Genomic DNA, 14642 nt, shown 5'->3' on the forward strand with positions numbered 1-14642 from the left:
CCACATTTATGAATAGCTTCAGTTATTTTAATGTGTCTTCTTTGACAGTCTTCTTAGACCAGGGCTGTCCAAACTTTTTGGCTCAGGGGCCACATTGGCGTAAAAACAACAAATTGTCATATGGGCCAGCATGAATTTTACATGCTGGCAACCGGGGGATTGCTTTTTTATATTTCCTTTTTGTTTTTTTTTCACTATGCTCTCTGCAGGTTGATCTAAAAACGGTCTGACTTGGATAAATGACGGTTGAAATAAATAAATAAATAAATTGAATGCAATTTTTTACAGTGCATTGTGTCATGTTCTGCGTCCGGATACCAGATTGGCCAGTGTCAATCAAACTCCTCCCGTCCCGTGTCTCCTGTACAGTGCAGGATGCGTACTGAAAACAGGTTTAGATCTTTGGTTTCATTCTATAATACTGGACTTATTTTAGGTTTGAACTCTGACAGTGTTTAATAAACAAGAGAGAAAAGTGTGAGAATGTTACTGCCTGTCTGAGAAAAGTGTATGTAGTGAGTTATTTTACAGCCTTAAAACATCGATAATATCTGTAAAAAAACAAAGCTGACTACTTCACGGATTTCGGGTTATTTTTGGAACTGCAGTGAATCAGGTCTGTCTCAAGGTTCTAATGCGCAAGATGTCACGCAAGTGGGAGTCACTTAGTCTTTGAGTTTGGCCACGTTTGCTGCCATCTTGTTGTGAAATATTAATTTGCTTTTTTAAACACGTTTATTTTATACTGTGGACAACAGCGGACCACATATTATTGATTTTATGAAATATATGAATATGGACTTGGACACGTCTGTCTTAGACTTCCTTTCTAACCAGATATTGCCAGAGAATGCCACCGCCCCGGTGTCATTTGCAGACAGGTTATTGGCCACAAAGTGAAACTACTTTCAAACCAGACGAGCCCACTGCTGTGGAAGGACTCATAAGTTTGGATCCAGGCGAGTGTTTTAAGAAGGTAAATTACAAGCTAACATTTTTATATTTATTATTATTTGGGTTACATTGTAACCTTGATTCTCTGAGTGGAGAGACTATCTCTCCACCCTGCATATTCCATATGTACGGGGAGCTGGAGAGATAGTCTCGACACGAAAGAGAACGTATTTTCCGGACTACAAGTCGCACCAGCCAAAAAGGACACAGGTTTCCCTGAAAGCCTACTTTGAGAACTTTAGGGGGCGCTCTGAAATATTGTCAGTGTGGGTCACAGGTTACTGACTTTGGATTTTCCGTACAGTCAGGTTCCTGAAATATATAGTTAAACATGCTATACGGTGTGTGCAGTCAAGTCAGTGAGAGTGAGACATGCATTTCAACAACACGCGGAGAAATGATTAACTTCACCAGGGACGTGCAGAGACCTTTGGGCGGGCAGGTGCTCAAAGTGAAAAAGGGGCACATGGAGCATGAAAAGTTTTGTCAGCCTCATGGTGGTACTACACTAACAGAATATTAGAACAAAATAGATTTACATCTGTCACTGTCTACCTTTGTGCCACCAGGATTTTAACCACAAAAACCACATTTCTGTTTCACTGTATTCCCAATGAGACCATCAGCTGGACTGTCAGGTTTTAGAGACAGACTTCACAAAATAGATCAGATTAAACAGATTAGAAACAGATTACTCAAAGCCTCAAAAAAGTTGCAAAAAAGCTGCACAACAGGTAACTTAGTTCACATGAATCTGTGCTGATTTGTCTGCTTGTGTTGATCAGCACACACAAGCAGTTCAAATGAAGTGACTGAAACACAAAGGGAGGATCAATATAGCCCTAGTTATATGTTATAACATCCTCGTTCATGGAAGGTGTGCTTGCATCTGAATCTCAGCCAACAGCAGAGAGCAAAAGATAAGAAAAGCTATATACACAATAAAATAAATTACCGATATTATGCAATACAATCAAACGAGTTTACATATTAACAATTACTGCACAGATGAGTGGAGGTAGAAGTGGTTTGTAATAAAATGTACGTAGTGCATCAATAGAACAAATAAGTAATTTATTGTATAGTGTGGTGTGTGAATATTGCACCCATCAACCACCAATCCAGCTGTTCATCTGTGGAAAAACCTTCTGCCAGTGACTCTGAAACAGCGTCTCAGTCTATAATGTTTTCTTATTCTTTCAGAAATAGTCGCACTGTAAATGTCTCTTTTGTCCCTGCAATAGTTGTGTGGCAAAAGTTGAAAAATGAAGTTTACTGAGCGTCTGAGAGCGAGCTCCCCTGTTCATCCGGAACGTCTTCGACGTAACTTCCGGGTTAGCGTAACAAAACATAGCAGCGAAGTCAAAAGTTTCCAGTAAGAAATAACAGTGAATGAAACAGTATATAACAGGGGTATGCATAACAATGCACCTTCCGGTGCATTCTGCTACGCGTCTATTATCTTTGATACACCACGTCAGAGGCACAAGGCTCTACAATTGGATATTTGAGCCCCTTGTGATATCGCTCGATGATCCGATTGGACACTGACTTGCCCGTAGAATAATACAGCCAGTCTACATCACACAGACATGCCTGAAGTGTCCTCTTTTCGAGGAAAGAAACAGAACATCTCTAGCTATTACTTTCCTGATATATGAGTGACTTTGTAAGACATATGCTCTTATGTCGTATACAACATGGTCGACTCCGATAATAAAGATAATAATAATAAATAAAATATTGCCCCAAATTATAGGGGGGCTTTGGATTATTTTAGGGAGGCTGAAGCCCCCCTAAAATAGGGCTAGCGACGTCCACGTCACCGGACCTGCAGTTTACTCCCTCGGTGTCGCCACCAGCAGTGGCCGACCATCTCCCAGCTTAGCAGTGCTCAGCTACAGGGCAGAGACGGAATGTACGGAAGAATAAGAAAGAAACATAGAAGAAAGAGGGTGAAGAACAAGAGTTAACTAATTATATAAAATAAAAGTTAACTGAAAAACAGTGCAACATATAGTCCGGAAAATACGGTACTTCCTCAATATTTGTTTACAATATTAACATCACACATTGTTTTTTATAAATTAAAATAGTTGCAAAAAGTGCAAAAAGGTGAAAATTTGAATGCAGTCTGAATATGGTATATTTGAGTTTGTATCTGTGCCTTTGGTTCACTGTTTAGCATGCACACAGAGGTGAGTCAGTGGATAGCTGAGGTCTGTCTGACCTTATAGGAAAAATGACCATGATCCAACTCTGTGGACTGAGTGTTTTCATTTGACCCTGTACTTTATTTTGAAACAGACTACTAATTGTTCGGTCCACTAAGAGTTCAATTGTTATTCCACAGTATCAGATCATCAACAAAGGGGCATGATGTGTCATATGTGCAGGAAGGACGACTGTCTGCTATGTCACGGAAGGAAATGATTATATTTACCTCTGTTTTACTGCAGATATTTGTTCTCATCATGGAGGCTATAACTGAACTGATACTGCAGAACAACACTAAGCTAAACATCGCCATCACTGGAGTCTCTGGCGCTGGTAAATCCACCTTTGTTAATGCCATCAGAGGCATAAATGATGGAGATGAAGGAGCTGCACCCACTGGTTGTAATGAAAACAGCAAAGACGCTATAGCATACTTCCATCCAAACTATCCTAATGTGATTTTATGGGATCTTCCTGGTATCGGCACCACCAAGTTTCCAGCTGATAATTACCTGAATCATGTTGGACTGCACAAGTATGACTTCTTCATCATCATCTCAGCCACTCGCTTCAGAGAAAATGACATCAGACTCGCTCAGGAGATCAAGAAGATGAAGAAGAAGTTCTACTTTGTCCGCTCAAAGATCGACAGTGATTTATATAATGAGGAAAAGAGTAGAAAGAGCAACTTCAACAAAGAGAAGACTCTGACAGACATCAAGGAGAACTGCATTAAAGGTGAGCTTTCTGTACTTAATGTTATTCTAACATTACAATGCAGTTCAATGCATAATGTTACAGTGGGGGTGCTGAGGGTCCCTAACTCTAAATAAAGGATGTATCCAAAGTACACCCTGACACAGCTCCCTGTCTGATAGAAGTCAGTTTATTATCTGAACACACTCATGCAGATTTAAGTCTGACAAGAAGAACTGTCGTGTAACTATGTGATCTTACAAATCAAACAAACAAACAGAAAAATTTACCAGCAGCTCACAAACTGTTACTGTGTATCATAATGGAATTTTCTTTTTTTGATTACATATTTAAAACTGCATATTTGGGCTGTATTTTACAGTTGTTGTTCTGCTCGTTAGTCTGAAAGTCATTTTTAATAACAACAATGGTAAAATCTGAGTTGTATTTTGACCTTTTTTCTAACGCAGGTCTTCAAGATGCAGGTTTTGAGTCTCCACAGGTCTTCCTGGTGTCCAGCTTTAAGCTCCATGAGTATGACTTCCCTCTGCTACAGGAAACATTCGAGACAGAACTTCCTGAACACAAGAGGAACGCTCTGCTGATGACCACACCCATCACCAGCCTGGAGATCATTGCTAAAAAGAAAAAGGCTTTTAAGTCCAAAATTAAATACTATGCTGCTGCATCTGCAGCTGGAGCAGCTGTTCCTGTTCCTGGTCTTTCTATTGCTGTTGATGTAAGCATACTGATTGCTGCTATCACACAGTATGTACATGGGTTTGGCCTTGATGTTCCAACAATGAAGAGGGTTGCTGAAAGAACAGGTGTGTCATATGATGATCTGCTTGCTGTCATTGTTTCACCACTGGCTGCAGCAGAAGTCACCTCTGCACTTGTCCTCAGAGTGATGGCCTCACTAGCAGGCACAGCTGCATTAATGGCAGCAAAGGAAGGATCCAGGTTCATTCCATTTATTGGAATCCCAATAGCAATGGGCCTCTCTTATATCACAACCTCCAGAGTTCCAAGTCACATCCTCAACGTACTTGCTGAGGATTCAGAGAGAGTCTTTAGAAAGGCTTTTGGTTCAGTGTGATAAATCATATTTTTTCTGCTGTGCATTGTAACCAATATGTGTTCATAGTTGATCAGTGTGTCAGAGGGCCTCAGCAGGTCTCTGTTACTCTTTCAGTGCAGAAACAACAGAGGAACTTCTTACAGCTTAAAACATTAAAACTTCCCTTCTTCATTTGAACATACAAAGAAATGTTATCCTATTATTCATGTGCAAAATGTTCAAAATCTGTTGAATATTGTTGTTCTGCCTTTTCTATGTCTTTGTAACAGCTTTGCTTCACTACTAGTAATATAGTTTTGGCTGTCCAAGCCTGTAAAACAAGTTATTGATGTTTGCTTCCCTCTAGTGGTCACAGTGATGAATGACAACAGATATAATTATTTCCACAATGATGTTGATGACTATTATAACATTTATGACTTGTTTTCCACATGGTAACATATTGATTGTTGCTCTTCTACACGCACACACATGGACTTTTACTGTGAAGAAGAAAAAAAACAATGTATTGTAAGGGACAAAGGTTTATTGTAACCCTACAAAAACACAGGGTGAGAAAAATACAAAACAAAAATAAAATTATAGAAATGAAAAAAGGTTTCTCATCCTTATACAAGTCTCAGGACTATCCATCATACACGGACCAGTTTAATTATTATTCATATTTTTTTAATATAACATTTTGTCATAATGCTGTGTGTACATACAAAATATAGCAAACTAAATAAGGCAAATAAATAGAGGTACAATTTACAGGAAAATGGAACATTCCTCAATGTTTTAATCATTTTTTTTAATCTTATCTCAAACATCAAGAATGGTGTACAAAATGCTTTTTTTTCCAACTGTACATCTTTCGGTGGAGGATACTTATTCTTTTTTTTTCCAACCATAAAAATACTGACTCCTCACACAATGATACGAGCTCAAAGAACGGGTGCAACTTTTTAATCAGGCAGTACAAACTGTGGTGTAACGGGTGTGGGTCCATTCTGCAGGCAATGTTAAAGGATAAAGTCATAAACACATCACACTTTGTGCACCCTTCTGTAGGCATGCAGGTCAACGCCATGTGCATGAAATGACAGAAATGTGGTGTTGATAGAAAATACAACCCCCATCTACCCCCCCACCCTTCCCTCCATCTTTTTTCTTTATTTTTTTTTCTTGGTGACACAGGCTGTGGAAGCCAAACTTCCTGTCACCTCTCTGACAACCTTCACTTGCCCCCCCACCTCTCTCTTTCTTCCACACACCATGTTTATTTTTTTTTTTTATTTGCACCACACTTTCTTTGCACCCTTTTTCATTTCGCGAGGTGCCCAAGCCATCAAAAATGTCGCCGCTAATGGAAATGTCCCATCTTAAAAGTGCATTGAACAAGCTACTCATGTTTCTCTTATTTTCCATCTTTACACTCCAAAATCAGCCAGTCAATGGCCAAAAATAAAACATCCAAAACATGTAATAACACAAACACGTATTAATACTGACAATGTTGCAATACCCCTCAGTAAATAGCCTGCACTACAATATGGGTTAAAGCTCGAATTTAGGAGTTTAAAGGGTCTGATATACTAACTGATTAACTGGAAAGACGAAGGAGCAGAAGTCAGGAAATAGAATAGCTCAAATGTACAAGAGATGCTGGTTGAAAAATATTTAATCATATGTCATCATCCTCCTTTTTACTGAATTGATTTGGTTAGCTGGTTAATCTCTGAGCTGTGGGTCTCATGTCAGCTTCTCTCTGCTTCAGGGGAGAAGTTAAAAGAATAAAGCCGATGAAGGATACATTAAAGCTAAGAGGATGCACAGGTGACAGGCCAAACCGCTCTGATACTTATCTACCTTCATGCTTATTTAGGAGATGGTGAGTGAGGAAGTGTCAGCTCTAAATCAAAGTGAACTGCACTATGAGGAGCCACCAGATGGCGCTAGTTAGCCTGATTGCAAAGCCAGAAATATGACCGACAGGTGTGAAAACAGGATCAGGCACTTAAAGGTGAACATTTAAACACAAAGCCAGAATGTGGACAAGAGTTTGAGATGCATGTGGGCCAGTTCTTATTCGGACTTTCTAATCTTACTGTATATAACAACAAGTGCTCATTGAGTCAAGTGCAGTGGGAATAAATTCAACCAGATTAAATGAGAAGTAATGAGAATACATCACAACATTCCTCCTAATGAAGTCCTGCACTGCATGTGTGGCCCTTCACATACGTGGAATGAACACAACCAAACACTAATTGGACGATGCCACATTATTTCGTGTGATTCATGCCGTGTTTTGCTGGCTAATAATGGAGTGTCAGCCAATCAGCTTCTGTGTCTCCCGAAGTTCTGACAACCACTTCCTGTTTGTTCATCTGAACACAACTCTATGTGAATGGAGCTGGATCATTCTTAGACTTTGAATATACATATATACATCTACAAAAATCCTGGTAGAAAATGAGGTGGGCTTCATTTTGTTGGTATGGCAACAGGGTCTGTAAACATCTGAGAGAAGCTGCAAGGAGAGATGAAAGTATGGATGATGTTAAAGACCCCTAACACGTCTACACCATTCTGTAAGTGCCTTGTTGTACACTTGACATTACATTAGATCTGACACATTGTGCGGTCTGATCTCACAATGTCAAATGTAAGAAAAATGATGCAGTCAAAAGCACCGGTTAAACTCAGAGTGAAACATCCTCAGCCAGTTAGTACCTGTGCCTTTAAGTCCTTCCTTCATGTAAAGGTCATCAGAGAAGACAGAGGACGCTTCTGAGAGTGAAGTCTGTCTGAAAAGCTACAGTGCAAAAAAGACAGCACAGGTGCGAAAAGTATAAGCTATTATCTCTTTTACATAAAGCGCAAAATGTATAGAAATTCACTTCAACAGCAATGTGAACTTGCAACACTGACAAATAATGCATTGCGTGTACAAAATCCCAAAATGCCAAAACATAAAAAAACCTCTTTGCAATTAGCTTGTCTGCATCTAAATATAAATATATATCAACGCCTAATTGCAGTATGTTTGTATGAATACATTTACATGTGTTTGCTCTTTGCTATGGCACTGCCCAATGCCAGAACATGTCAGAGTGAAGGGTGAGGCCTGACCCATGTGGCACCGTGCACCCTCTGTGGGAATGCTTGTGAGAACGTTGGGATGAATCTTCCCGTCTTCCTCCTTTATTCAGAAGCCTACAAACATGTGCTTGACTGCAGGACCCCCCCCTTCTTCTTCTTCTTCTTCTTCTGGGGTTATTACATCTGCCTGGTCCAGTCTTCTTTCTCTTGGCCTCGTGTCTATGTACAGTGCGACTGGCTGATCCCAAATGTGTGTGTGTTTTTTTTTTTTTTTTTAGAACCGACAGGACCTTCTGTAGCACCAGGAGCTTGACAGAGGAGCGGCGAAGGGGAAACGGGAGCAAAACAGCGGGCTGATTCTGTTTTGTGAGAACCTTGAGCACAGTGTTAAAAGGATGACGTGGGATAATGTGTCACAGTGGTCTGTCCGTCCAATCCTGCTCGTCCAACTCAGGAGCTCATTCAACGTCCAGGACAAATGGGCTGGCTGTGGAAGAGGAGAGCGTTGCATCCTTCAAGACGGCACAGCTGTCCACATGTCCAGTCTGGCCATTATGTACACCCCCCTCCAATGTCAGCCATCGCTGTTCCAGAACCTGGATTAAAGGTGTTATACATCTATGCCATGGCAGTATTTAGGTGTCTGGTCTTATTTTTGTTTCCATTCCTTTTCCTGACCTAGTAGTTGACCTTGGTGACGGCCCTTTCCCGACCGCCACCTTCCACTAGCTGGTTGACAGAGCGCTTGCGATTACGCTTGAACTTGTTTAGGTCCTTATCGAAGACCTCGCCGGAACGCAAAGCTGAGACCAGGTCGTCGAACTCCCCGCCCACCTCGTCTGAGGCGCCGCTCTTCTTGGCCCGCCGTTCCCGCTCCCGCTGCTCCTTGAGCTATAGAGGGAGGGGGGAGGACATGAAAATCACGTTGAAAACATTAAAACGTCGGTTCGAAACTAAAATTCAATTGCTGTTTCGGCGTCTCACCATGGCCTCCATCCGTGCCCTTCTCTCCTCCTCGTCTTTGCGTCGCTGCATGTTCTCCAGGTCTTGCCTTGCTTCACTAAACGACTGTAAGAAGGTGTCGAAGATCCCAAAGAATTCATCAGGCTGCATCCTCCTTTCTTCCTCCCCAAAGTGCTTCAGAGATTTGGCAAACTGCACAGAACATGACATTTGAATACATGAAATAACAGAAAGGCTGACAAATATGGCTGAAAAAAGCTCATCCATTACTGCATGATCTTTTATAGACAGGTAGGCATGCTTCATGCTTCAAAACTGCAACCACACGCACACACAAGTAGGAGGATGGTTGTGATTTGACCACCGTATGTCCACCCTGTTTGGTTCAAGCTGTTCAGTGCTCTGTGCCAGAACGATGCCTGCAGCCAATCCTGCCCTGCATGCCTACACACTCAGCAGAAGTATACTGTTATTATCCATCTGACATCAGCAGACATCAGTGTTTTACCTTCACTTTTTTGAGATGATAACACTTGATTATATTATTTCAACTTGACAATTCACACTCAGCATCTTTTCAGGCTTAAAGTTAACACAAACACTGGTAGATGAAGTGTTCAGACATACAGTAGCAGTTTTTGCCCATAAACACTACGCTGACATGAACCTCATTAAGTTAATATGGTGAAACAAACACTGTCTTACTACTACTTTTTTTCTTGAAAGCAGGTGCCTACCTCATCCAGATGAAGCATGCTAACGATGAGCTTCAGAGCCAAAGCAGTGACTCATGATGCTAAAAAGCTCTGTAGAGCTGAGTGGAGGTAACAAGAAGGGCAGTGATCTTAAACAGAGATAGATGGACCTGGTTTGGGACACATTATTCATTAGCTTTTAGCTTAATATTAGCCCAATCCCAGCCAGGTCTGCCATCTTTTAAAGTCCCTGCAAACAATTCTGCTGTGTTGTGAGTTTCTGCTTGTACAAATAAATTTGCTGGCATGTCCCAATACAAACCAAAACTACATAGTCAGTTGGAAGGGGTGTACTGTACTACTCTGAGTGACAGGAAATATCAGGTCACTCTGGTTTACATGAGCTGAACGTGGTCCTACTGTTGTGATAAAACAGAGTTGGGGTTCGCTATTTTCTGAGGATGCAAAACCATCCTGTCATTATGGTACTGGTCTCCACAGCAACCCCACCATCATCTCTCTCTCTCCTAGTAATTATGTGTCTGGTCAAATTGGTTTCCTCTCATCCCCTCGGGTCTGTGCTAAATGAGTAAACACAGACACACACACACAGAGAATAAAGTGGAGGAGTCACAGAGATGTAACTCATCTCACACACACTGCCATGCCAGTGAGAGGCTAACAATCATTGTGTGGTGTTGATGACGATTTGATGTATCCTTAATATGTGACTGTGACTTTTACTAGCTCTGATATGTCTGTGGTCACAGTTGTTATGTGCCATTAGCTAAAGGTCTTTAAGTTAGCCGACGCCTTGCTGAACATACATTTTCAAAGACTACATTGACGACCAGTACCCACAATTCTGCTTTTTCCCCCTGTGCTGTTCTGTTCTTGCTGTTGAAAGTGAATGTAATACTCTCCCTGCTCATTGGTGTGGGGGTGTGTTGTTAAGCATAAACCCAAACAATCCCTCTGAATAAGAGAAAATCCCTCCTCTCCTCTGGAAACCTCTGTCCCAATGACCTTGGACAACTGTAATCCTTTGTAATACATGTAGTAGTGTCTACTCCACTGAGCATGTGTGTGTCTCTTTTAACACACACACACACACATTTATATCTGTTGCCATGGAGCTTTATGAGCCTCAGCGGGCTGCCTGCTCTGTTTAGTCATCCTCTACCTTCTTGAGGACCAAGTGCACGCCTACACTTCCATATTTGTATTCCACTGAAAACCGAGCCCTGAGTCAATGTGTCAGTCTCCCCACTTACCAACCTCACACACACACACACACACACACACACATAGACCGACACAGCTGTGTGTTTAGAGTCTGGGCTGCTGAACACAGGTCCTTTTGTTTTACAGCAGTAACTGCTGCCTTCTGTTCTTTTTTCTCTGACGTCCTAACTGGTGCTTTTTCCCTCCAATTTTTTTCACCGACCTCCTCCTTAAATAAATAATTAGGCAAAGCAGAGGGCGCAGTTTGAAACCTGAAGGCCTGTCCTTCTTTCTTTTACTCTACCTTTCTTACAATCTGAGTCTGCAGCATCACTGTCAGTTATTTTGGTGCAGTAAGTATATCTGCACTGAAAGCTTCCACTGTGTCAGCAACAGGATGCTAAATGTACAACACAGCACAGAAGGCCTGCAAATGAAATAACACGTTCGTATAAATCTTTTCAACACAGGATTACTTTGGGATTCCCACAGTCCCACTGATATCATCAGCTCACATACACCCGACCATACATCAATGCACAAGCCAGCAAGGTTCATTTGTCTCAGGCCTGTGGATTTAAAGCTCTAATTTAAAGAGACAAACGCAAAGAGAAGATGTGTGTGTGTGTGTGTGGGGGGGGGGGGGTCCAAGGTAATCTTTCAATGTTGGGTTTCACTGGCTCTGCTGAAGTCATCCCACAGGAGTAAGAGAGATGAACGGAGGTTTCACAGTTCCTCCCCTCAGCCTTCAGTCCATCGGTCTGACATGAGGTCTTGGCACGGTTGATGATGCCAAAGCCACCCACATGATGCAGAAACAAATGGTTAAACAATTACGTACCTTGTCCTTGGCTTCACTCAGCTGGTCCTCCAGTTCAGAGAAGCTGAAGCCCGCCACAGTGATAAAGTCCCCGATCACAGCCACAAACTTATCCCCACGTTCCCTCGTCCTGCTCTGCTGGTAGTGCAGCTCCTATAGGAGAGACGACAGACCAGAGGTGTTCAAAGTGAAGACTTCACATCACCTCAGCTGTCTGTATTTAGGCCCTTATTTCTGTTGTCCCATGTGACAGTACGTGGAACATTACCAGCCTTTAAACACCTCACCCCACTGTCCATCTCCGCACTGCACACACACACATAATTACAGACAGGAGAAGAACCAAAGGGAGGGAGTGTGGTAAAAACTCACCGCTTCCAGAGCCTTCAGTCCACTTTTGATATTGTGAACTTCTTTTTCTAACTCTGCCAAGCTGAAAGTAGAAGAAAACAGAAAATTTGCATTTCCAATATTTTTTTTACCCCGCTCAGAGCTATATGGTGAAAAGTTGAGCACTCACTTGACTTTGGCAGCCTCTGGCACACTGCAGAGGTCCTCCTGGATGTGCAGCGTGTCTGGGTAGTTCTTCTCAAAGATCATGATCAAGTAGTGCAACATTGTGATGTTCCTATTGAATCACAGGTCAACGCATAAAGTCAGAATGAAGATACCGTAATAGACATTACTACAAATGTTGGACATTTTCCTTAAAATATATATATATTAAGTAGATTTTAATCATTTTTTTGTTTTCCTATTTTTCAGTTGCTATGCAAGTCATAGCAAAAGGTAGAGCAGAAAACAACTTAATATGTAAGTAAGTACGTATGAGAAGGATTTGTTTGGGTTTGCAGTAGAGCCGACTCAGTGAATGAACACGTGTGCGAGTTACAATGGCTAACGTCATGATGTTTTTTAAATAGTGTGTTAAACTGACGTCCACAGTCCTCGATCCCGGCCTACCTGTCTATGCTGGACTTTGTGTCAACGATCTTATTGAGGCTGGAGACCTTGAATCCGTAGGCATTCCCTCTCTGGCCTTTGTTCATAAAGTTGCCAAAAGCCAGCACCACCTCCAGGACCTGAGTCAGACGTTTGCTTCGGACCACCTCCCTGGACGCATTCAGGATGGCTGGAGGAAAATGGAGAGAAAGAGAGAGAGGCAGCTGGAGAGATCTTATAGTTGGCGACTGATATGTTTGCACTTTCAGCCTTTCATGTTACATAACGGTCTGGCCTTGGACAACTCTCTTGTGTTTCTTCACTCACATAGAAACTCAGAGTCTCTCATCCTTTCCTACATTGTTAACATCTTTCATGATGTGAGTGATCAATACTTCCCACAACAACTGGGCAGCCTGGTGGGGAAACCCGTCAACTCCTTCCATCCATCCATAAAACAGCATGGGGAAGGGAATATTCCAAACACTGCCTGTTCCTTTCCCCCCTGAGATCAGGCTTGTCTGGCAGAGTGCAGGTGGTTCCCCTTCTCCACAGAGGAAACCTCAGTGTGAATGTGAAAATCATTAACAATATCCATACTGTTATTGTTACAGCTTGTTCTGCTGTGATACAGCATGGGAACCATTCTTCTGGCAGAGCACTGCTGGATGCAGAGAGCCTTTTAAAATGGTTCTCTTGAACAAGCTGGGTGGTCTAGGGAAGTGCAGTCTCATCTAGAGTATATGACAAAGTAACATGAATAATAAAAGGGATGAGAACTTTATTACGGGCATAGATGAACAGTGCGGTCTGGGAATATTTGGATTCAACGGGGATCCTGGAGGTTTGGACCCACTCTCTCTGGATTATTCCTCAGCTTGAACAGTCCTGGCTTTGGGTTATGTATGTCAGCAGACGCATTTTATTTGATCTCAGACTAAACTCTGCAGCGCACACACAAGGCTGATCTTTGATTCAAATAAAGCACTGCTGGTAAAAATGACATGACGTGTTCATCAAAGCCTAGAAAAGCATCCAGGCCAGCAGAGAGGCGTCTTTCAAGTCTCGAACAACAGCTCGGCCGTGACACAAACACGTCTGTGGAGTCTTTTTCCTCAGTCTGTGAAGCAAGCTGTGGTGTTTACAAGAGATGTGCTCCCTTCTTGGAGTGGGCCAGCTTTCCAAAACAGCCTCCCTAGTAACCTGGATGCTGGCTTGTAGGTGGCTCACGTGCACAGGGATCGTGATGGATTGTGACATATATATAGTTGTTTCTAGATTCGCAGAATGTGACTTCATGCTCTAAAAACAAACTAGTTCTTTGGCTCTATTTCTGTAACATTATAGACTATGTGCTGAGTGCAGTATCAGGACAGTTTGGGTGACTGAATTTTAGCAATATTATAGGCTAATACTGTCCACAAACAGTTAACAAACACATTAACCACCTTGTCTGCAGCTCTACATACAATCTTTAAAAATAGGTCACAATATATAAATAAATAACTTCTATGAACGACTTTCCCTAAACATCTGGCCCCTTTTATAGAGCGGTTCAACTGTGATTCCTACACAGTTTAATGGCCTCTGAGGTGTTTTGTCCTTACCTTCAACTTTAGGCTTGGTTTCAGCTAGACGCTCTGCGAACTTCTTCTTGAAGAACAGAGCCTGCAGTCTCTGCTGGTAGTGGTCGATCCTAACAAGATGTTAAAAGAAAGAACAAAAAAAAACACACAGAGTGAGGTAAGTTACATTTGTCTCCCTAGGGGAGTGTAAGTTCAAAGCTAAAAGTCACCCAATTGTACAAAACTCCCTCTCTCAGTTTTCACTGGCCTTTGCATCCAATATGCTCCCATCAAGCTGGAGGGTTGACAAATGGGCACATTAAACTTGCCACAAGTACACAGGAGGAGGATATGGGAATTTTCAAAGAGGGGCCGGGGATATTAAATCACAAATAAGG

At 41.9% G+C, this 14642-nt stretch overlaps 2 protein-coding genes across 3 annotated transcripts; one reads left to right on the forward strand and one right to left on the reverse strand.

The window, feature by feature from the left end:
- The first annotated feature begins 370 nt into the window (after positions 1 to 370).
- On the forward strand, positions 371 to 5682 carry LOC114429404 (interferon-inducible GTPase 5-like). Of its 2 annotated transcripts, none has more exons than XM_028398269.1 (4): positions 371 to 392; positions 838 to 976; positions 3414 to 3909; positions 4338 to 5682. In XM_028398269.1, the coding sequence occupies exons 1-4, from the start codon at positions 376 to 378 to the stop codon at positions 4964 to 4966; spliced, it is 1281 nt and encodes a 426-aa protein (XP_028254070.1). In that variant the 5' UTR covers positions 371 to 375; the 3' UTR covers positions 4967 to 5682. The 2 variants fall into 2 exon arrangements, with proteins under 2 accessions (XP_028254070.1, XP_028254071.1); XM_028398270.1 differs by lacking the exon at positions 371 to 392 and adding an exon at positions 420 to 616.
- Positions 5683 to 8294: 2612 nt separating this feature from the next.
- On the reverse strand, positions 8295 to 14375 carry LOC114429403 (disheveled-associated activator of morphogenesis 2-like; the record flags this gene model as incomplete). Its single annotated transcript, XM_028398268.1, has 7 exons — positions 8295 to 8926; positions 9020 to 9190; positions 11759 to 11890; positions 12110 to 12170; positions 12258 to 12365; positions 12701 to 12869; positions 14287 to 14375. Coding segments are annotated over 7 exons (943 nt in total), but the record flags the coding sequence as incomplete, so codon positions are not given.
- Positions 14376 to 14642: the final 267 nt, after the last annotated feature.

The sequence above is a fragment of the Parambassis ranga genome, unplaced genomic scaffold (genome assembly GCF_900634625.1).
Source record: "Parambassis ranga unplaced genomic scaffold, fParRan2.1 scaffold_131_arrow_ctg1, whole genome shotgun sequence".
Lineage (NCBI taxonomy): Eukaryota > Metazoa > Chordata > Actinopteri > Ambassidae > Parambassis > Parambassis ranga.

Coding starts and splice junctions, on each gene's coding strand:
- LOC114429404 (XM_028398269.1), top strand. Junction 977..3,413: donor CAGGCGAGTGTTTTAAGAAG/GTAAATTACAAG, acceptor GTTTTACTGCAG/ATATTTGTTCTCATCATGGA. Junction 3,910..4,337: donor CAAGGAGAACTGCATTAAAG/GTGAGCTTTCTG, acceptor TTTCTAACGCAG/GTCTTCAAGATGCAGGTTTT.